The sequence below is a fragment of the Podarcis liolepis genome (genome assembly GCF_965112155.1).
Source record: "Podarcis liolepis genome assembly, chromosome: 9".
In the NCBI taxonomy this organism is placed as follows: domain Eukaryota; kingdom Metazoa; phylum Chordata; class Lepidosauria; order Squamata; family Lacertidae; genus Podarcis; species Podarcis liolepis.
In genome coordinates, this window is record NC_139564.1 from 4,470,834 (window position 1) to 4,493,591 (window position 22,758).

Consider the following 22,758-nt stretch of genomic DNA (forward strand, 5'->3'; position numbering starts at 1 on the left):
CCAGATTGAGGGAAGTACAGTGGTGCCTCGCAAGACGAAATTAATTCATTCCGCGAATTTTTTCGCCTAGCGAATTTTTCGTCTTGCGAAGCACGGTTTCCCATAGGAATGCATTGAAAATCAATTAATGCATTCCTATGGTCAAAAAAAGTCCAAACAAAGCCAAATTTGGTACAACAAGAGTTTATTAAGTGCTCTTTAAAGTCACACATACTGTAAAGAGCATTTCAAAATTCAAACCCAGAATTTTTTTAAAAAAACAGCAGAGTGGCCCAATGGTCACAGAAAATCATAAAAATTCAGAAAAAAAACCACAAGCTTCCAGATTCTTGCAAACCCCTCCCCAACTGTTCCCCCAGCCACCCAGCACACAGAAATTCAAATCCAGATTTTTTTAAAAAAAACAGCAGAGTGGCCCAATGGTCACAGAAAATCATAAAAATGCAGAAAAAAAACACACAAGCTTCCAGATTCTTGCAAACCCCTTCCCAACACCAAGTCCTTGAATTCCAAACACCCCAACCCAAAATCCAAAACCCCCCCAAAAAGTTTTAAAAGCTTAATTTACCAAATGGCTGCAAAAGAAGTTTTGGAAAAGCTTCAAAAATCACCAAAGTCTTAAAAAACCTCAAAAAAGGCTACTATGTACACTGCGTTCTATGAGTTGCTCCTCAAAGTCAAGTCGCAACTGTATTAACGGTGTTTAGAAAAAGGCAACAAACTTGCAAGACGTTTTCGTCTTGCGAAGCAAGCCCATAGGGAAATTCGTCTTGTGAAGCAGCTCAAAAACGGAAAACCCTTTCGTCTAGCGAGTTTTCCGTCTTGCGAGGCATTCGTCTTGCGGGGCACCACTGTAATAGTACCACTCTATTCTGCCATGGTCAGACCACACCCGGAATACTGTGTCCAGTTCTGGACACCACAATTTAAGAAGGATGTTGATAAGCTGGAAGGTGTGCAGAGGAGGGCGACCAAGACGATCAAAGGTCTGGAAACCAGGCCATATGAGGAACGGTTGAAGGAGCTGGGCATGTTTACCCTTCTCCCTCGGAAGATGGTGGACTCTCCTTCCTTGGGGGTTTTCCAGCAGAGCTTGGATGGTCCTCTGTCATGGATGCAGGGACGTCTTACCCATAGGCGCTAGGGGTGTGGGGCACCCAGACGCTGGGCTCTCAGGGGCGCCAGGCCGAGAGTCCGGGCCCTGAGAGTTGAGTCTGGGGAAGAGCCCACCCATCGGTCGGAGCGCCGCAGCGGGCTCTTCTGCAGTGGGCGGCCCTGCGCCACCAGTTCGGGGGCGACTGAGCCAGCGAGATGCTGAGGTGGCCGGCCGACTCCGCCCTCCTGCCCGCCTGGGACTGGGCAACCTGGGTGCGAGTGTGCTGGGCAGATCTTTGCACCCTGGCACCACATATGCTTAAGACAGCCCTGCATGGATGCTTTAGCTGAGATTCCTTCATTTATTTGTTTTAATTTATTTAATCGTTTTTTTTCAATACAGACATCAGCCAAAAAACACATACAACAAAAACCACAATAACACTAATAATACAATTTAACAATTCAGATTTGAGTACTGATATACCCAGAATTACACCGTTTTAACACTATTTCCCCACCTCTCCTCCCCCTACTTCCCACCACTTTCCGCCTTATTGCTTAAGTATTCCTTCCAGATTTCTTCATATTTATCCATTCTTAATTTGTGTTGATATGCAATTCGTTTGTATGTAACTAGTCTGTCCATATTGTCAATCCATGTGCTCAATGGCATCTTTTTGCGGCTCTTCCAATCCATCAAAACAAGTTTTTTTGCTTCTAATATGGCACGGTACATGAATTTTTTTTTACCCTTCGTAATCTCCCACATTTCTGGTATATAATTATAATTAGATTCAAATCCCCTAAATAACTGTTTCTTTTTATTACTCTTGCTATATATATCCTTACCTCGCACCAAAATGACCTTATCACCGGGCAGTAAATCATCATATGTACAGTGGTGCCCCGCAAGACGAATGCCTCGCAAGACGGAAAACTCGCTAGACGAAAGAGTTTTCCGTTTTGGAGGTGCTTCGCAAAACGAATTTCCTATGGGCTTGCTTCGCAAGATGACAATGTCTTGCGAGTTCCTGCTGGTTCCCCCCCCCTTTTCTAAGCCGCTAAGCTGCTTATCAGCTGATCCGATCAGCAGATAAGCCGCTAAAAGCCGCTAAAAGCCGCTAATAGCGCTAATCCGCTAATCCGTCAATGGGCTTGCTTCGCAAGACGAAAAAACCGCTAGACGAAGAGAATCACAGAACGGATTCTTTTCGTCTTGCGAGGCACCACTGTACTAAGTTTGCATTTTTACTTCCACATCTCCAGCAGTTGTCTGCATTTGTTATGCTGAGATTCCTTCATTGCAGGGGGTTCGACTAGATAACTCTGGGGATCCCTCCCAACTCTACAGTTCTTTGATTCATTGCACCTGGGTGCCAGTGGACTGATATTCTTTGCTGCAGGAATTATCCCTTTGGGTACAATGAGATTCTGCCTCACCTCCTGTGACATTTTGCCTCTTGTGTCATTGCTAGCGGAGGTTATCTAGAGATTTGGGGTGCGCTGTCTGTGCTGGGCAGGTGACACCCAGATCTCTTCCTCCTTTCTTTCTGTGTCAGGTGTGCTGGCATCAGGGGGCTACCTGGCTGGCAGAGGTTTCCCATCCTTTGCCCAGATTTGGGGAACTTGCTGGAAGCTGGCATCAGAAAAGGTGTCCAGTGTGAGCTGATCTCTCCTTCTCTCTCTCTTCTGCAGACTCCATTTCCTGCCCGTGGAGAGATAGCGGTGACCGTGGAAGGCAAGGATCTTCTTTTGGTGCTGGAAAGAAACCAGTAAGTATTATGTGCCTGTTGAAGAGCCCACTTACTAGGAACTCCCAGAGGGTCAAGATCCTGCACCCAGAAATTCCAGAGCTCTGAATACATTGTGCCAACGGGAGAGGAGTTGTGTCATTTGCAGAATTTGTTCTGCTCCTTGCCGGGGATGAAAGGGGCCGAGGGCCGAGTGCTCCTGTGTTCGAATCCTGCTTGCAGACATCTGGATGGCCACTGTGAGAACAGGATCTGGACTAGGTGGGCCACTGGCCTGATCCAGCAAAGGCCCTTCTTGCAGTCTTAAAAATGTGCTGCCGAGGGTGTGTTTCGGGGAATGCAAAGTTGGTATTTTTTTTTTTAAGTGTTCCGGCCCAGGACGTGACACCAGAGCTTCCAGAAATGGCTGGCTCGCCCGACATACCTTGCTGTAACACCCTGTTGCAAAAACACCAGCTCCTTTTGATTTGAGCCACGGCTCAGAGCTCTCAGCATGTTCCTTGCGGAAAGCTGAGCCCTCGGCTGTAGCAGAGATGAATTCCTGCTGCGTCTGGGCTGGGACATTGGTGGGCTTTGCCAGGTCAGTTTCGCTGGCTTCCTGAAAGGATAAGATCAGACCAAGGGCCCACCTGGTGCCGAATCCTGTTCCCACAGTGGCCAAAGGGAAACCAACAAGCAGGATTCGAACACAAGACCCCTTTCTCCTCCTGTGGCTTCCAGCAGCTGTTATTCAGAAGCATTCCTGCCTCCTCTCTTCCATAAATCTGTCAAATGCTTTTTCCAGCCCTCTAGCCTGGTGCCCATGACTGCATCCTGTGGCAGGCAGTTCCACAGTTTAACCCCTGACAAATTCACAGGTGGTAGACATGCCCATTTCCCATCAGCAATGTCTAGGCAACACGATGACCATGTACATACACAACAGACAATCTTTATAGAATTCCTTCAGACCATAAGAAGTACAAAATGAAATCTTTAGTCCCAAAGTCTCTGAAAATCTCTAAATGAAGCGAGGTACCAGACTTTATACGATGAAAGACAAGCTGTGAAGCTTTGTGAATTCAGCAAATACGATGTTCAACACTGAACGGTGATTCCGGATATTGACTACTGTTTTGTAGAATTCTTCGTCAGTGTGGTGGGAGGATATAGAATTGCTTCATAAACCCATCTTATTTCGAATGAATGTAAATGAAAATATCAAATGCTGTGGAACAGTGCTCATGTAATAATGTAGTTAATGCCCATTTTCCAAACTGAGGATGGGAATCCTTTTCACCCCAACGGATCCAATTCCTCATGGACTAACTTCTCAGGGGCTTCCGCCATGGTTTTAAAATTACAAAAAAAATCTTTATTGAAAGTTCAAAAAGTACATAACTATATGTGCATTAAACATTTTGTGAGGTAAACAAAAAGAGAGAAAAAGAAATAGCAGAAACAGAACCCGTGTAGATGGGAAAATAAAGGGGGGGGGGAAACCCCCAAAACTGTATATTTTACAAGATTGCTATTGTACTTCACCAGATCTTAACCCATTACAGTATTTGTAAGAATGGAGTCCACATATCATTGAATTTGTCCATGGCAAGTCTGCAGAAGGGAGTCACATTTTTATTTTTCCAGTTCATCAGTATCAGTCTTTTTGCGTTGATGAGGGTGCAGAGAGTCCACTCATATTGCCATATTGTCCTTTGCTCCGCCATGTTGGTTTTGGGGTTTAAACTGTGGGATCTCCTCTCAAAGGAGGCAGAGGTTGGATGGCAGCAGTGTTTCTGAATGCCAGGGACTGGAAATCACAGGAGCAGAGTGTTGCTTTGGGGCTTGGGCCATGTTTGCTGCTTTCCCATAACGGGCATCTGGTTGGCCACAGTGAGAACAGGACCCTGGACTAGATGGGCCAATGGGCCTGATGCATATTGGTGTTTTCAAAAAGAAAAAGTTCCTCCTCTTATAACTCTCGGGAGTGTCTTGCCAAGGCAGTTACCAGGACATAAGAGCATCGCTGGGCACTTAAAAGACGTAACAGATTACAGTGGTACCTCGGGTTACATATGCTTCAGGTTACAGACTCCGGTAACCCAGAAATAGTGCATCGGGTTAAGAACTTTGCTTCAGGATGAGAACAGAAATCGTGCTCCGGCGGCGCGGCAACAGCTGGAGGCCCCATTAGCTAAAGCGGTGCTTCAGGTTAAGAACAGTTTCAGGTTAAGAATGGACCTCCGGAATGAATTAAGTACTTAACCCGAGGTACCACTGTAATCACTAGGGTGTGAAATGAAGAGAGACATTGCAGTTGCCTCCCCCAACCTGCTGCCCTGCAGATATGGAGGGCGCCGGGTTGGCAAAGCCTTGATTTGCAAGATTAACCATCTGAACTGGAATCTGTCTGGAACCCTCCTTGCCACCGCCGCCCTGGATCACCTTCCCTTTTGGCCGCCAACTGCAGCCCCGTCGAAATGCACGGTTGTGAAAACATACAAGAATGGAGCTGGTTTTGATTTGGAGGGAAGTGGAGCTCACAAGGAGAGAGAGAGTTTGACAGGCTCGCTTGAGTTTCTGCCGTCGGGGCACGGCCAGGTCCTGCAAACTGGGCGGAATGTGCAGCCAGGGAAAGGGGGGTTCTCTTGGGTGGGTGGGTGGGGGGAGAGAACCAGGACCAGGTGGAACTTGAAGAAGTGGCAGTATGTGCCACTGGAAAAGAATGTGTTTTTCTCTTCTGAGGAAAGGAAGGAGCAATGAGTCAACTTGTTGCTTTGCTGTGGTCAGTCTGCATCTGTGCTTTGACTATATCCATGCTAGCAGGAGCTGACAGGAGCTGTATTGCAAATCAAGGGGACCCCAGGTTAGGCCTAGAGGTTTTTTTTTAAGAATGCTCCCTTTCAACACATTTTCGGATGCCGGCTCCTAAGATGAAGAACAGTGGGGCTTGCTATGGAAATTGTAACCACTGCGTGATCAAGCTCAGATGGATAGATCATTCGGTTCAAGCATGAGGGTGATAATGCCAAGGTTGCAGGTTCAAACCCCGTAGGCAGTGCCAGATTTAGGTATAAGCTAAACAAGGGACACGGGTGGCTCTGTGGGTTAAACCGCAGAGCCTAGGGCTTGCCAATCAGAAGGTCAGCGATTCGAATCCCCGGACGGGGTGAGCTCCTGCTGCTCGGTCCCTGCTCCTGCCAACCTAGCAGTTCGAAAGCACGTCAAAGGGCAAGTAGATAAATAGGCGGGAAGGTAAACGGCATTTCCATGCGCTGCTCTGGTTCGCCAGAAGCGGCTTAGTCATGCTGGCCACATGACCCAGAAGCTGTACGCCGGCTCCTTTGGCCAATAAAGCGAGATGAGCACCGCAACCCCAGAGTCGTCCACAACTGGACCTAATGGTCAGGGGTCCCTTTACCATTTTAAACAAGCTATAGCTTATGGCCCCACTCTCTTGGGGCCCCCAAAAAATTAAAAGGAAAAAACCTGGATGTACATTTCCAAAATATAAGATAAAAAACAAACAAAATCTACATACAGCAACAGTGTTTTGTATTGTGTAGGCTCCTATGATGTAAGTAATGGGCCTCGCCTGCTCCCTAAAATATCACTGGTTTGCTCATTTCTATATATAGGGTGCCCACATTCTGCATGGACTGGTTGCATGGCAACGTGTGCAAATTGCTTTAGATACCTCTTAGGTCCATAAATTACCATATACAGTGGTACCCCGCAAGACGAACGCCTCGGAAGACGAAAAACTCACTAGACGAAGGAGTTTTTTGTTTTCTTAGCCGCTTCGCAAGACGCATTTCCCTATGGGCTTACTTCGCAAAACGAAGCTTGCCCCGCAAGCTCCGGGGATAGCGGGGAAGCGCAGCGCGTCTTCCCCGCTGTCCCCGGACCTCTTTTGAAGCAAGGGGCGGCAGGGAGAAGATCGCTTCTTCCCGTTGCCAGCCCCGCAATCTCCGGGGACCAAGGGGCGGCAACGGGGAGAAGCGCGCGCCTTCCCCTCTGTCCCCGGAGATTGCGGGGCAGGCAACGGGGAGAAGCGATCTTCTCCCCGCCGCCCCTTGCTTTAAACAGGTCCGGGGACAGAGGGGAAGGCGCGCGGCGCTTCCCCTCTGTCCCCGGAGGGTCTCCATAGGAACGCATTGATTGATTTTCAATGCATTCCTATGGGAAACCGTGCTTCGCAAGACGAAAAACTCGCAAGAAAAAACTTGCGGAACGAATTAATTTCGTCTTGCGAGGCACCACTGTAGCATATATTCAACACAGAAAACAGCGACAACTTGTCGCTGACAAAGGATAGCTGGACATAAAAAGGGCCCCGTTACCTTCAGGAGCTGAGGGCCTCATCAAACCTCAATCCGGCCCTGGCTCATAGGCAACAGCTGCATTTCCCTGCATTGCGGAGGGTTGGACTAGATGACCCTTGGGGTCCCTTCCAACCCCACAATTCTATGACTTTAAGATATGCAAACGCCAGCAATCTTTGGAAATGTGCATAATCGATCTTCACAGTTGGTAGCAAGTCATCTTCCGAGTCTGTTCGAGGAGCCAGAGGTCAGCAAACGTTTTCAGCGGGGGGCCGGTTCACTGTCACTCAGACCTTGTGGGGGGGGGAACTATATTTTTTTGGGGGGAAATGAACAAATTCCTATGCCGCACAAATAACCCAGAGATGCATTTTAAATAAAAGCACACATACTACTCATGTAAAAACACACTGATTCCCGGACCATCCGCGGGCCGGATTGAGAAGGCAATTGGGCCGGATCCAGCCTCTGGACCTTACTTTGCCTACCCATGGAGTAGCCCTTCTGTGAAATGGGGATAATTAAGACACAGGGCTCTGGGTGACAAGAGTTAAATAGATAGAAAGGGAGGAACCAAGTTATAAAAGAGTTTTTTTAAAAGCATAGAGAGACAAAGAGAAGTGACTAATTACATTACAATGAGGTTTTGTTTCCATTCCTTGGCCTTCCACAGACTTTTCTGCCTCCAGGGATGAAATTACACCCATCCCCACCATGCGGGAGTTTTCCAAACCCAGCTGTTTGTTTGGCTTGGGCCAGCCCTATATAGCTGCCGTCTTAGCTTTTCCTATTGGTATTGATTAATTTCTATGCTGCAAACTCAAATATATATCTGTACGGTGTACGGAATCCTGATTAAAACCAAAAATAGCGTAACAAATAAAATCAAGTTACAGATAGGTAGCCGTGTTGGTCTGCCATAGTCAAAATAAAAAAATTCCTTCCAGTAGCACCTTAAAGACCAACTAAGTTAGTTCTTGGTATGAGCTTTCGTGTGCATGCACACTTCTTCAGATACACTGAAACAGAAGTTGCCAGATCCTTCTATATAGTGAGAAGGTGGGGAGGGGTATTACTCAGAAGGGTGGTGGGAATGGGTGATTGGCAGATAGCTGAGATGAGCCTGTTGACGACTCTTAACGACTGCAATAGGTCTTACAGGAAAAGGCAAGGGGTGAGAAGGTGAAAAATGGCTTAGTCATGTATAATGAGATAAGAATCCAATGTCTTTGTTCAGACCAGGTCTCTCCATGGTTTTAAGTTTGGTAATGAGTTTACCAAACTTAAAACCCATTATTTTAAACTCATTACCAAACTTAAAACCATGGAGAGACCTGGTCTGAACAAAGACATCAAGCAGAAGACCTTTAACGAAACAGAAATGCAAACTCACAAAAGGGGTCATCTGACAAGGTTGTAAAAACGATAAAATCATAAGATCTAGGTCTCCCCCCCCCCCAAATACCCCTCCCTTCTATTCAGAAAACAACAGCAACAGAGCACTCCAATTCGTGTTTTCTAGGAAGTAAGAATTACTGAGTTCAATGGACCTACTCCTAGCCCCAGATGTGCCTAGGATTTCAGCCCAAGGCTGTTGCTGAGATCCCAGCCTGACCCCCCCCCAACCCCCCATTAAATGCATGGGTTCTCTGAATACGTGATTAGTTTTTTGGCTTTGAAATGCACCATAAAATGGCTTTTGTGTTCCAAGAACTGCAGTATAACGGTTGCTGCATAAATGAAAACCCAGGAGACTTGATGGGTGGAACGAAACGAGGAACCTAAGACGAGCCTTGCTGGACCAGGCCAACGGCCAATGTAGTCCAGGATCCGGTTCTCACGGGGGCTAATCGGATGCTCCAATTGGAAACCAGCAAACAGGATTCGAATACAAGAGCCCTCTCCCCGCTTTTGTGGTTTCCAGCAGCTATGTTGTCCCTCCAACAGTCAGAGGCATTGATGCTTCTGAACAGCAGTTTCTGGAAACCACAGGAAGGGAAAGGGGTCTTGTGTTCGAATCCTGGTTGCAGGCTTTTCACTGGGGCATCCAATTGGCCACTGCAAGAACAGGATCTTGGACCAGGTGGGCCATGGGCCTGATCCGAAGTTTCTTCTTAGGCCTCCGTGGAAGCAGAGCACAGTCATCCTGGTTAGTAGCCATCGATAGCTCTCCCTCCCATGAATTTGCCCTGTCCTCTTTTAAAGGTGTCCAAACTTTGCTTGTGAAATAAAAAGAATTAAGGTCTCATTCATATATATATATGTGTGTGTGTGTGTGTGTATATATATATATATATATATATATGCAGGTTTTGGTGTCCTCGGGTGTCTTCCCGTGTAAAAGTTGGGGTGTCTAGGCGACGTTTCGACGAGGTCTCACTCGTCATCTTCAGGCTGGTGCTTTCGGCTTCTTGTTACTGGAACAGAGCGGGATCTCAGTGTTTGAGTTCCTATAAATACTGTAGAGGGGTGTGGTGTATTGCCTCAAAAGTTCTGGGCAGAGGGGAAGTTCCCAGGCTAGTGTTCTTTTCTTCTTTTGTTCCTTAATTACTTGAGGGATATCTTGAGTGATTTCTTGAGTGATATTCTGAGTACCACTTAGGTGGGTCATTAGGTGTGGATTAGTTGCTAAAGCCTTCGTGTCTTGACCTCTTGAATTTGTGAAGAGTTTTCCTGGGAAGATGGCTGTACTGCACTTAGTTGTGCTCTGGCTTGGCTTCGTGTATAGGGGCGAGCTGTGGTTTTGTGCCCTGTGCCAGCCAGATCTGTGTAGGGATTGCAGGGGGGTGCAGCATCCGGAGGTGCCACTATGGTTTGGTTACTGGATGGTGTCTGTAATTTATCTGTGGAGAGGGTCTGGGTTTGGGTCTGGTGTGGTTGATTGGTGGTGGCGTTCTGTGTGCCTCTGGATCTGGTGTCGGTTTTTGTGGGGAGGGCTAATTTCCAGATGTCTGGCAGGCGGGACGTGTCGTCACGCTTGTTCATGTTGTGAGGGTGTTTCTCTATCTCGATGGCTTCCATGATTATTCTCTTGTGGTGATGTTCCATGTTAAAGAGCAATTTGGAATCTGCAAAATTAATTTCGTGTCCTGTTTCTTTCATGTGTTGGAAAAGAGAGGAAGATTTTTCTTCTTTTTTGACGGCATTCTTGTGTTCTGCGATACGTGCATTTATTCGTCTGTTTGTTTGTCCAATGTACGTGGCTGGGCAGACTTTGCAGGGTATTTCATAGACCCCTTGGTTTTCCAACTGGATTTTATCTTTGGGGTTTCTGAGGATATTGGCTATTTTTTGGTTGGTGCAAAAGGCTGTTTTGATATTGTGTTTATGGAGGATTTTGCTAATTTTATCTGTAGTACCCTTGATATAAGGAAGGAGGGCCATGCCATTGTTTTCTTCTGTGTCTTGGTTTTTGGGGGGTGTTTCTTTTTGGATTAGCTTCGTAACCCTGTTTTGCTGGTATCCATTGGCGATTAACACATTTGAGAGATTCTGTAACTCAGTTGTCAAGTGGTCTTTGTCAGCCAGGCGTTTGGTTCTGGAGATGAGGGTCTTGGCTACGGAGTTTATTTGTGCAGGGTGGTGGTGTGATTGAGCATGTAAGTAGCGGTTGGTGTGTGTTTTTTTCCGGTAGATAGTGTGTCCTAGGGAGCCATCAGGTTTTTTGTAGATTAGGACGTCAAGGAAGGGAAGCTGGTTGTTGGCTTCTATTTCCATAGTGAATTGTATTTTGGGGTGTAGGCTGTTGAGATGTGTGAGGAAGCTATCTAGTTTTTCTTTCCCGTGTGGCCAAATTACAAAGGTGTCGTCAACATATCTGAGCCAAAGTTTGGGTTTGTGTTCTGACTTGTCTAAAGCATTGGTTTCAAAGTGTTCCATGTACAGATTTGCGATGACCGGTGAGAGGGGTGATCCCATAGGTGCTCCTTCTATCTGTTTGTATCTTTGTCCATTGTGGATGAAGTACGTGTTGGTTAGGCAGTGGTTGGTCAGGTCCAGGATGTATTCGGGGGGATTGTATTTGTTTTGAATGGCTGTCAAGGCTTCATTAATGGGCACTTGTGTGAAGAGAGATACAACATCGAAGCTCACAAGTAGGTCATCGGGATGTAGGTTTTGCTTCTTTATTGTTTCTATGAACTGGAAGGAGTTTGTAACGTGTGAAGAGATGGATTCTGCATAGGGCTGAAGTTGCTTAGCGAGAAATTTAGCGAGATTTTGTAGAGGTGAGCCTATGGAGCTGACTATTGGTCTGAGTGGTGTTCCTTCTTTGTGTATCTTGGGGAGGCCGTAGAGTTTGGGGCATCTGGATGATTTTTCTCTGGGGATGATTCTTAGCTGGATTTCTTCACTGATAGGAGAGGCTTTTATTTTGGATTTGGTGGTTTTTTCCAGATAGGTGGTGGGATCTGTTTTTATAGGTTGGTAGGTAGGGTCTTGGAGTAGATTTGATAGTTTTGCTTGGTAGTCCGATGTGTTCATCACAACAGTGGCATTACCTTTGTCTGCTGGGAGAATGATTATGTTGTTGTCTTTCCTCAGGTTGGTGAGTGCTTTCTGTTCTTCTTTGTGTAAATTGCTTCTGGGTGGTTTGCTGGAGCAGAGGATGTTGGTGACTTCAAGTCTGATTTTATTGGCTTCATCTGGGTTGATTTTGGTTAGGCAACACACCACACCCCTCTACAGTATTTATAGGAACTCAAACACTGAGATCCCGCTCTGTTCCAGTAACAAGAAGCCGAAAGCACCAGCCTGAAGATGACGAGTGAGACCTCGTCGAAACGTCGCCTAGACACCCCAACTTTTACACGGGAAGACACCCGAGGACACCAAAACCTGCATTCCTGTACCCGTGAAAATCTACGAAAACAAATATCTCACCTCTACGGGGAGGAAACCTTCCAGCTGACAAGAACCTACGAGAAACTAGAAATCCGAAGAGCCACCATCTTATGTGATCTCTTGTTCCTACGCAACTGCCGAGACAACAACTTAATTCCCACATGCTTCCAACTTAAATTCCACTCTAAAACCCCAGCTACCGAAAGGATCCTGAAACGAACTGAACTATCCCTAATCAGAAACGAACTACATAAGAAAAGATACCTACTAAACCAAACCAACAAAGATCTGCTCACTCTTCACCTCAAACTCTGTAACAAAATCCACCCTGCACTCTGGGACAAATGCAAACAACTAGCCGTCTGGAGAGCTGAAACTGAGACCTCACATAAGACAGACACACACACCAACAAACTCCACAAACTAGAGAGACGCCAGAAGCCCAGCCACCCTCCACAACAACCCATGAAACAAACAGTACATAACATATCAGACAGGATCCTCACCTCAACTGAAACCAAAGTGCTCTCCAAAGGTTTCAACTTTGCAGTTACCCCGAGACGCATCCCCACGGAAAACATCATATGCGGAGTCGAAGCTAGCCTAACCAAAATCAACCCAGATGAAGCCAATAAAATCAGACTTGAAGTCACCAACATCCTCTGCTCCAGCAAACCACCCAGAAGCAATTTACACAAAGAAGAACAGAAAGCACTCACCAACCTGAGGAAAGACAACAACATAATCATTCTCCCAGCAGACAAAGGTAATGCCACTGTTGTGATGAACACATCGGACTACCAAGCAAAACTATCAAATCTACTCCAAGACCCTACCTACCAACCTATAAAAACAGATCCCACCACCTATCTGGAAAAAACCACCAAATCCAAAATAAAAGCCTCTCCTATCAGTGAAGAAATCCAGCTAAGAATCATCCCCAGAGAAAAATCATCCAGATGCCCCAAACTCTACGGCCTCCCCAAGATACACAAAGAAGGAACACCACTCAGACCAATAGTCAGCTCCATAGGCTCACCTCTACAAAATCTCGCTAAATTTCTCGCTAAGCAACTTCAGCCCTATGCAGAATCCATCTCTTCACACGTTACAAACTCCTTCCAGTTCATAGAAACAATAAAGAAGCAAAACCTACATCCCGATGACCTACTTGTGAGCTTCGATGTTGTATCTCTCTTCACACAAGTGCCCATTAATGAAGCCTTGACAGCCATTCAAAACAAATACAATCCCCCCGAATACATCCTGGACCTGACCAACCACTGCCTAACCAACACGTACTTCATCCACAATGGACAAAGATACAAACAGATAGAAGGAGCACCTATGGGATCACCCCTCTCACCGGTCATCGCAAATCTGTACATGGAACACTTTGAAACCAATGCTTTAGACAAGTCAGAACACAAACCCAAACTTTGGCTCAGATATGTTGACGACACCTTTGTAATTTGGCCACACGGGAAAGAAAAACTAGATAGCTTCCTCACACATCTCAACAGCCTACACCCCAAAATACAATTCACTATGGAAATAGAAGCCAACAACCAGCTTCCCTTCCTTGACGTCCTAATCTACAAAAAACCTGATGGCTCCCTAGGACACACTATCTACCGGAAAAAAACACACACCAACCGCTACTTACATGCTCAATCACACCACCACCCTGCACAAATAAACTCCGTAGCCAAGACCCTCATCTCCAGAACCAAACGCCTGGCTGACAAAGACCACTTGACAACTGAGTTACAGAATCTCTCAAATGTGTTAATCGCCAATGGATACCAGCAAAACAGGGTTACGAAGCTAATCCAAAAAGAAACACCCCCCAAAAACCAAGACACAGAAGAAAACAATGGCATGGCCCTCCTTCCTTATATCAAGGGTACTACAGATAAAATTAGCAAAATCCTCCATAAACACAATATCAAAACAGCCTTTTGCACCAACCAAAAAATAGCCAATATCCTCAGAAACCCCAAAGATAAAATCCAGTTGGAAAACCAAGGGGTCTATGAAATACCCTGCAAAGTCTGCCCAGCCACGTACATTGGACAAACAAACAGACGAATAAATGCACGTATCGCAGAACACAAGAATGCCGTCAAAAAAGAAGAAAAATCTTCCTCTCTTTTCCAACACATGAAAGAAACAGGACACGAAATTAATTTTGCAGATTCCAAATTGCTCTTTAACATGGAACATCACCACAAGAGAATAATCATGGAAGCCATCGAGATAGAGAAACACCCTCACAACATGAACAAGCGTGACGACACGTCCCGCCTGCCAGACATCTGGAAATTAGCCCTCCCCACAAAAACCGACACCAGATCCAGAGGCACACAGAACGCCACCACCAATCAACCACACCAGACCCAAACCCAGACCCTCTCCACAGATAAATTACAGACACCATCCAGTAACCAAACCATAGTGGCACCTCCGGATGCTGCACCCCCCTGCAATCCCTACACAGATCTGGCTGGCACAGGGCACAAAACCACAGCTCGCCCCTATACACGAAGCCAAGCCAGAGCACAACTAAGTGCAGTACAGCCATCTTCCCAGGAAAACTCTTCACAAATTCAAGAGGTCAAGACACGAAGGCTTTAGCAACTAATCCACACCTAATGACCCACCTAAGTGGTACTCAGAATATCACTCAAGAAATCACTCAAGATATCCCTCAAGTAATTAAGGAACAAAAGAAGAAAAGAACACTAGCCTGGGAACTTCCCCTCTGCCCAGAACTTTTGAGGCAATACACCACACCCCTCTACAGTATTTATAGGAACTCAAACACTGAGATCCCGCTCTGTTCCAGTAACAAGAAGCCGAAAGCACCAGCCTGAAGATGACGAGTGAGACCTCGTCGAAACGTCGCCTAGACACCCCAACTTTTACACGGGAAGACACCCGAGGACACCAAAACCTGCATTCCTGTACCCGTGAAAATCTACGAAAACAAATATCTCACCTCTACGGGGAGGAAACCTTCCAGCTGACAAGAACCTACGAGAAACTAGAAATCCGAAGAGCCACCATCTTATGTGATCTCTTGTTCCTACGCAACTGCCGAGACAACAACTTAATTCCCACATGCTTCCAACTTAAATTCCACTCTAAAACCCCAGCTACCGAAAGGATCCTGAAACGAACTGAACTATCCCTAATCAGAAACGAACTACATAAGAAAAGATACCTACTAAACCAAACCAACAAAGATCTGCTCACTCTTCACCTCAAACTCTGTAACAAAATCCACCCTGCACTCTGGGACAAATGCAAACAACTAGCCGTCTGGAGAGCTGAAACTGAGACCTCACATAAGACAGACACACACACCAACAAACTCCACAAACTAGAGAGACGCCAGAAGCCCAGCCACCCTCCACAACAACCCATGAAACAAACAGTACATAACATATCAGACAGGATCCTCACCTCAACTGAAACCAAAGTGCTCTCCAAAGGTTTCAACTTTGCAGTTACCCCGAGACGCATCCCCACGGAAAACATCATATGCGGAGTCGAAGCTAGCCTAACCAAAATCAACCCAGATGAAGCCAATAAAATCAGACTTGAAGTCACCAACATCCTCTGCTCCAGCAAACCACCCAGAAGCAATTTACACAAAGAAGAACAGAAAGCACTCACCAACCTGAGGAAAGACAACAACATAATCATTCTCCCAGCAGACAAAGGTAATGCCACTGTTGTGATGAACACATCGGACTACCAAGCAAAACTATCAAATCTACTCCAAGACCCTACCTACCAACCTATAAAAACAGATCCCACCACCTATCTGGAAAAAACCACCAAATCCAAAATAAAAGCCTCTCCTATCAGTGAAGAAATCCAGCTAAGAATCATCCCCAGAGAAAAATCATCCAGATGCCCCAAACTCTACGGCCTCCCCAAGATACACAAAGAAGGAACACCACTCAGACCAATAGTCAGCTCCATAGGCTCACCTCTACAAAATCTCGCTAAATTTCTCGCTAAGCAACTTCAGCCCTATGCAGAATCCATCTCTTCACACGTTACAAACTCCTTCCAGTTCATAGAAACAATAAAGAAGCAAAACCTACATCCCGATGACCTACTTGTGAGCTTCGATGTTGTATCTCTCTTCACACAAGTGCCCATTAATGAAGCCTTGACAGCCATTCAAAACAAATACAATCCCCCCGAATACATCCTGGACCTGACCAACCACTGCCTAACCAACACGTACTTCATCCACAATGGACAAAGATACAAACAGATAGAAGGAGCACCTATGGGATCACCCCTCTCACCGGTCATCGCAAATCTGTACATGGAACACTTTGAAACCAATGCTTTAGACAAGTCAGAACACAAACCCAAACTTTGGCTCAGATATGTTGACGACACCTTTGTAATTTGGCCACACGGGAAAGAAAAACTAGATAGCTTCCTCACACATCTCAACAGCCTACACCCCAAAATACAATTCACTATGGAAATAGAAGCCAACAACCAGCTTCCCTTCCTTGACGTCCTAATCTACAAAAAACCTGATGGCTCCCTAGGACACACTATCTACCGGAAAAAAACACACACCAACCGCTACTTACATGCTCAATCACACCACCACCCTGCACAAATAAACTCCGTAGCCAAGACCCTCATCTCCAGAACCAAACGCCTGGCTGACAAAGACCACTTGACAACTGAGTTACAGAATCTCTCAAATGTGTTAATCGCCAATGGATACCAGCAAAACAGGGTTACGAAGCTAATCCAAAAAGAAACACCCCCCAAAAACCAAGACACAGAAGAAAACAATGGCATGGCCCTCCTTCCTTATATCAAGGGTACTACAGATAAAATTAGCAAAATCCTCCATAAACACAATATCAAAACAGCCTTTTGCACCAACCAAAAAATAGCCAATATCCTCAGAAACCCCAAAGATAAAATCCAGTTGGAAAACCAAGGGGTCTATGAAATACCCTGCAAAGTCTGCCCAGCCACGTACATTGGACAAACAAACAGACGAATAAATGCACGTATCGCAGAACACAAGAATGCCGTCAAAAAAGAAGAAAAATCTTCCTCTCTTTTCCAACACATGAAAGAAACAGGACACGAAATTAATTTTGCAGATTCCAAATTGCTCTTTAACATGGAACATCACCACAAGAGAATAATCATGGAAGCCATCGAGATAGAGAAACACCCTCACAACATGAACAAGCGTGACGACACGTCCCGCCTGCCAGACATCTGGAAATTAGCCCTCCCCACAAAAACCGACACCAGATCCAGAGGCACACAGAACGCCACCACCAATCAACCACACCAGACCCAAACCCAGACCCTCTCCACAGATAAATTACAGACACCATCCAGTAACCAAACCATAGTGGCACCTCCGGATGCTGCACCCCCCTGCAATCCCTACACAGATCTGGCTGGCACAGGGCACAAAACCACAGCTCGCCCCTATACACGAAGCCAAGCCAGAGCACAACTAAGTGCAGTACAGCCATCTTCCCAGGAAAACTCTTCACAAATTCAAGAGGTCAAGACACGAAGGCTTTAGCAACTAATCCACACCTAATGACCCACCTAAGTGGTACTCAGAATATCACTCAAGAAATCACTCAAGATATCCCTCAAGTAATTAAGGAACAAAAGAAGAAAAGAACACTAGCCTGGGAACTTCCCCTCTGCCCAGAACTTTTGAGGCAATACACCACACCCCTCTACAGTATTTATAGGAACTCAAACACTGAGATCCCGCTCTGTTCCAGTAACAAGAAGCCGAAAGCACCAGCCTGAAGATGACGAGTGAGACCTCGTCGAAACGTCGCCTAGACACCCCAACTTTTACACGGGAAGACACCCGAGGACACCAAAACCTGCATTCCTGTACCCGTGAAAATCTACGAAAACAAATATATATATATATATATATATGCAGGTTTTGGTGTCCTCGGGTGTCTTCCCGTGTAAAAGTTGGGGTGTCTAGGCGACGTTTCGACGAGGTCTCACTCGTCATCTTCAGGCTGGTGCTTTCGGCTTCTTGTTACTGGAACAGAGCGGGATCTCAGTGTTTGAGTTCCTATAAATACTGTAGAGGGGTGTGGTGTATTGCCTCAAAAGTTCTGGGCAGAGGGGAAGTTCCCAGGCTAGTGTTCTTTTCTTCTTTTGTTCCTTAATTACTTGAGGGATATCTTGAGTGATTACTTGAGTGATATTCTGAGTACCACTTAGGTGGGTCATTAGGTGTGGATTAGTTGCTAAAGCCTTCGTGTCTTGACCTCTTGAATTTGTGAAGAGTTTTTCTGGGAAGATGGCTGTACTGCACTTAGTTGTGCTTTGGCTTGGCTTCGTGTATAGGGGCGAGCTGTGGTTTTGTGCCCTGTGCCAGCCAGATCTGTGTAGGGATTGCAGGGGGGTGCAGCATCCGGAGGTGCCACTATGGTTTGGTTACTGGATGGTGTCTGTAATTTATCTGTGGAGAGGGTCTGGGTTTGGGTCTGGTGTGGTTGATTGGTGGTGGCGTTCTGTGTGCCTCTGGATCTGGTGTCGGTTTTTGTGGGGAGGGCTAATTTCCAGATGTCTGGCAGGCGGGACGTGTCGTCACGCTTGTTCATGTTGTGAGGGTGTTTCTCTATCTCGATGGCTTCCATGATTATTCTCTTGTGGTGATGTTCCATGTTAAAGAGCAATTTGGAATCTGCAAAATTAATTTCGTGTCCTGTTTCTTTCATGTGTTGGAAAAGAGAGGAAGATTTTTCTTCTTTTTTGACGGCATTCTTGTGTTCTGCGATACGTGCATTTATTCGTCTGTTTGTTTGTCCAATGTACGTGGCTGGGCAGACTTTGCAGGGTATTTCATGCACGTATCGCAGAACACAAGAATGCCGTCAAAAAAGAAGAAAAATCTTCCTCTCTTTTCCAACACATGAAAGAAACAGGACACGAAATTAATTTTGCAGATTCCAAATTGCTCTTTAACATGGAACATCACCACAAGAGAATAATCATGGAAGCCATCGAGATAGAGAAACACCCTCACAACATGAACAAGCGTGACGACACGTCCCGCCTGCCAGACATCTGGAAATTAGCCCTCCCCACAAAAACCGACACCAGATCCAGAGGCACACAGAACGCCACCACCAATCAACCACACCAGACCCAAACCCAGACCCTCTCCACAGATAAATTACAGACACCATCCAGTAACCAAACCATAGTGGCACCTCCGGATGCTGCACCCCCCTGCAATCCCTACACAGATCTGGCTGGCACAGGGCACAAAACCACAGCTCGCCCCTATACACGAAGCCAAGCCAAAGCACAACTAAGTGCAGTACAGCCATCTTCCCAGAAAAACTCTTCACAAATTCAAGAGGTCAAGACACGAAGGCTTTAGCAACTAATCCACACCTAATGACCCACCTAAGTGGTACTCAGAATATCACTCAAGTAATCACTCAAGATATCCCTCAAGTAATTAAGGAACAAAAGAAGAAAAGAACACTAGCCTGGGAACTTCCCCTCTGCCCAGAACTTTTGAGGCAATACACCACACCCCTCTACAGTATTTATAGGAACTCAAACACTGAGATCCCGCTCTGTTCCAGTAACAAGAAGCCGAAAGCACCAGCCTGAAGATGACGAGTGAGACCTCGTCGAAACGTCGCCTAGACACCCCAACTTTTACACGGGAAGACACCCGAGGACACCAAAACCTGCATTCCTGTACCCGTGAAAATCTACGAAAACATATATATATATATATATATATATATATTACCAATCAAGTTCATACATAGATATGTGGACCAAATGTCTGGAGCAGCACAGGAGGACCGCCCTGAAACCACTTTGACTCCCAAACTGACCAAATGTTTTCTCTGCAAGGTCAAGGAAAATGGAAAAGCCTCCCCATTGTCTTTTCCTTCACAAATCCTGTCTTAAGGGTATGTCTGTGTAGGAATAGGGTGAGCCTGTGACCTGGCTCAGGAACTAAGTATTTATCATTACAAAAGACTGGCCAGGCTCCCCAGGGTATCCAATCAAGTAAGCATTAATAGGTAACCTGCCAGACAGGAGATAAACAATGCACTCAGATTTCTGTTGTAGACCACCCCTTTCTGTGATGTAGGTATGATGTGTCTTGGGGTGGTGGTCTTGAGCTACACCCCTTTCTGTGATGTAGGTATGATGTATCTGTGGGTGGTCTTGGACTCCAGGGCAGGCAATTTAAAATTTAAAATGTCTATATAAGGGAAGGCACACCTTTGTTCGGGGTCCTCCTCCTTTCCTGCGTGTGAGGGGAGCACCCTGTTGCAACAGTCAATAAAGATCAGGCTTACTAGCTGCTTCGCTTCCCAATATTCTCTGGTTGGCCTCTGTTATTTTCTCCGACCGATGGAGAACCTGCAAAGGACTCTATAAGGGCTCTTGTGTCCCCCATAAGGGAATAAGGGCAGATTTTCGTTTATTACACTTGGCATGTGTATGAGAACTTTTTTCAAAATGGCTGCTGCCGACCGTGGGCGCCAGTTCGCTCCTGGTGTTCCCTCAAATGGCTTCCCTCCATGCACCCAGGCATTTGGGTTCCTGCTTTCCTTACAGAGGGGATGGCGGGAATTCTTTTCTCAAATCTAAGGGCGGCTTGTGCAACCTCTGCTGTTTGGGTCCACGGGGTTTAGATGGGACGAAACGTGCCAAGAGTTAAAGTAAACACATTTTCTTGAGCTGGAGTCATAATCAGACTAAACACCAGCAGTTGAGCTGGAAACACTAGCAACGCAGTTCTTGCTCACAAACATTGTGGTCAGCCTGTCCGAGCTTTTCTTTGCAAACTGGACAACCACAGCAAACAGCTTTGGCGACACAGCAAATGGCAGGTCTTAAATTCTGCAGCTCGAACGGAACAGCCCTGTAATCACAGCACCATTGCAACAAAGACCAGATGAGCAAGAACAGATTTGCCATCCTTTTGCCAACTTAAATGTGCAATAATAATAATAATAATAATAATAATAATAATAATAATAATAATAATAATATCCTGTCCATCGGCTTCCAACAAAAGATTAAAAATACAACAAAATATCAAACATTAAAAACTTCCCTAAATAGGGCTGCCTTCAGATGTCTTCTAAAAGTCAGATAGTTGTTTATTTCCTTGGCATCTGATGGGAGGGTGTTCCACAGAGCGGGCGCCACCACTGAGAAGGCCCTCTACCTGGTTCCCTGTAACTTCACTTCTCGCAGGGAGGGAACCACCAGAAGGCCCTCAGAGCTGGACCTCAATGTCCGGGTAGAACGATGGGGGTGGAGACGCTTCTTCAGGTATTTGTTGTTGTTTAGTTGTTTAGTCGTGTCTGACTCTTTGTGACCCCCTGGACCAGAGCACGCCAGGCACTCCTGTCTTCCACTGCCTCCTGCAGTTTGGTCAAACTCATGCTGGTAGCTTCGAGAACACTGTCCAACCATCTCGTCCTCTGTCGTCCCCTTCTCCTTGTGCCCTCCATCTTTCCCAACATCAGGGTCTTTTCCAGGTAGTCTTCTCTTCTCATGAGGTGGCCAAAGTCTTGGAGCCTCAGCTTCAGGATCTGTCCTTCCAGTGAGCACTCAGGGCTGATTTCCTTCAGAATGGAGAGGTTTGATCTTCTTGCAGTCTTCTCCAGCACCATAATTCAAAAGCATCAATTCTTCGGCGATCAGCCTTCTTTATGGTCCAGCTCTCACTTCCATCCTGGGCTATTATGCATAGCTTCGATCTATCTTGTGCAAAGTGCTAACAGCCCAGGAATACTGTTCAGCTTCCCGATAGAACAATTGTGCATCTCCTTCCTTTCCTTTCTCCCCGTTGGATGACTCTGCCCTGCTCGCTGCCCTTTGCAAGACCTTAGCTCTCTGCTATCTGAGAAGGAGCTGCCAAACTCACAGAGTGGTTCATCTCACTGTTTTCTTAGTTTTGGGGCTAAAACTAGACACTGATGTTTGCCCCTCCACTTTCCCCTGGGGGAACCCGCGGTGGAGTGCTGAATCGGAACAAATGGCAGAGTGGATGGCTGTTTGTTCCGATTTAGTGTAAAGAGTGGGTTTCGTCTTTGCTCTGCCGCTTTCCCCTAGAAAACCTGCTCTTTAGCACTAAATCGGAACAAACAGCAATCCAAGGAAAACCCCTGCCGTTTGTTCCAATTCAGCACTCCACCACGGGTTCCCCCAGGGGAAAGTGGCAGAGCAAAGGTGAAACCGCTTTGACCCCATGCTTTTCTAGGCACAGGGCAAGCAGGAATGTGGATGAAAACCTTGATTTCTGGGCTCCATTCAAAGTGCTGGCTTTGACCTCTGAAGCCTTTGGCAGACCAGGACCCCAATATTTCAAGGACTGCCTTTCCCCCCAGGAATTGACCCGGACCCTGCACTTGTCCCCTGAGGCCCTTCTCTGTGTGCCCAGAGGCTGGCAACACAAGAACAGGGCCTTTTCAGTGGTAGCTCCCTGCTTATGGAATGCTTTTCCCATAGAGGATATCTTTCCCCCTCTTTTTGGTGCAAGGGAAAAGCTCTCCTTTTTACACAGGATTTTGGCTTTTCACTTGAAGGGTGTCAGGTATTTGTGGCCTCTTTTGTGTTTTGTTTGTATGGGTGTGGGGTTTCCCCCCCAACGGTTTTTATTGGATGGGTTTGTTGCAATTGCTTGTGGTGTTTCAGTGGTGTATGTTTTTGATCGCTTT

The 22,758-nt window shown here is 46.2% G+C and overlaps 1 protein-coding gene across 2 annotated transcripts in view; it reads left to right on the plus strand.

Moving 5' to 3' along the window:
* Positions 1-22,758, plus strand: part of ADAM33 (ADAM metallopeptidase domain 33) — a 109,942-nt gene that overhangs the window by 28,242 nt on the left and 58,942 nt on the right. For both annotated transcript variants that reach the window (XM_083458642.1, XM_083458643.1), the window contains exon 3: positions 2,794-2,870. In XM_083458642.1, coding sequence (XP_083314768.1) covers positions 2,794-2,870 — 77 coding nt within the window. The remainder of the gene's footprint in view (positions 1-2,793; positions 2,871-22,758) is intronic.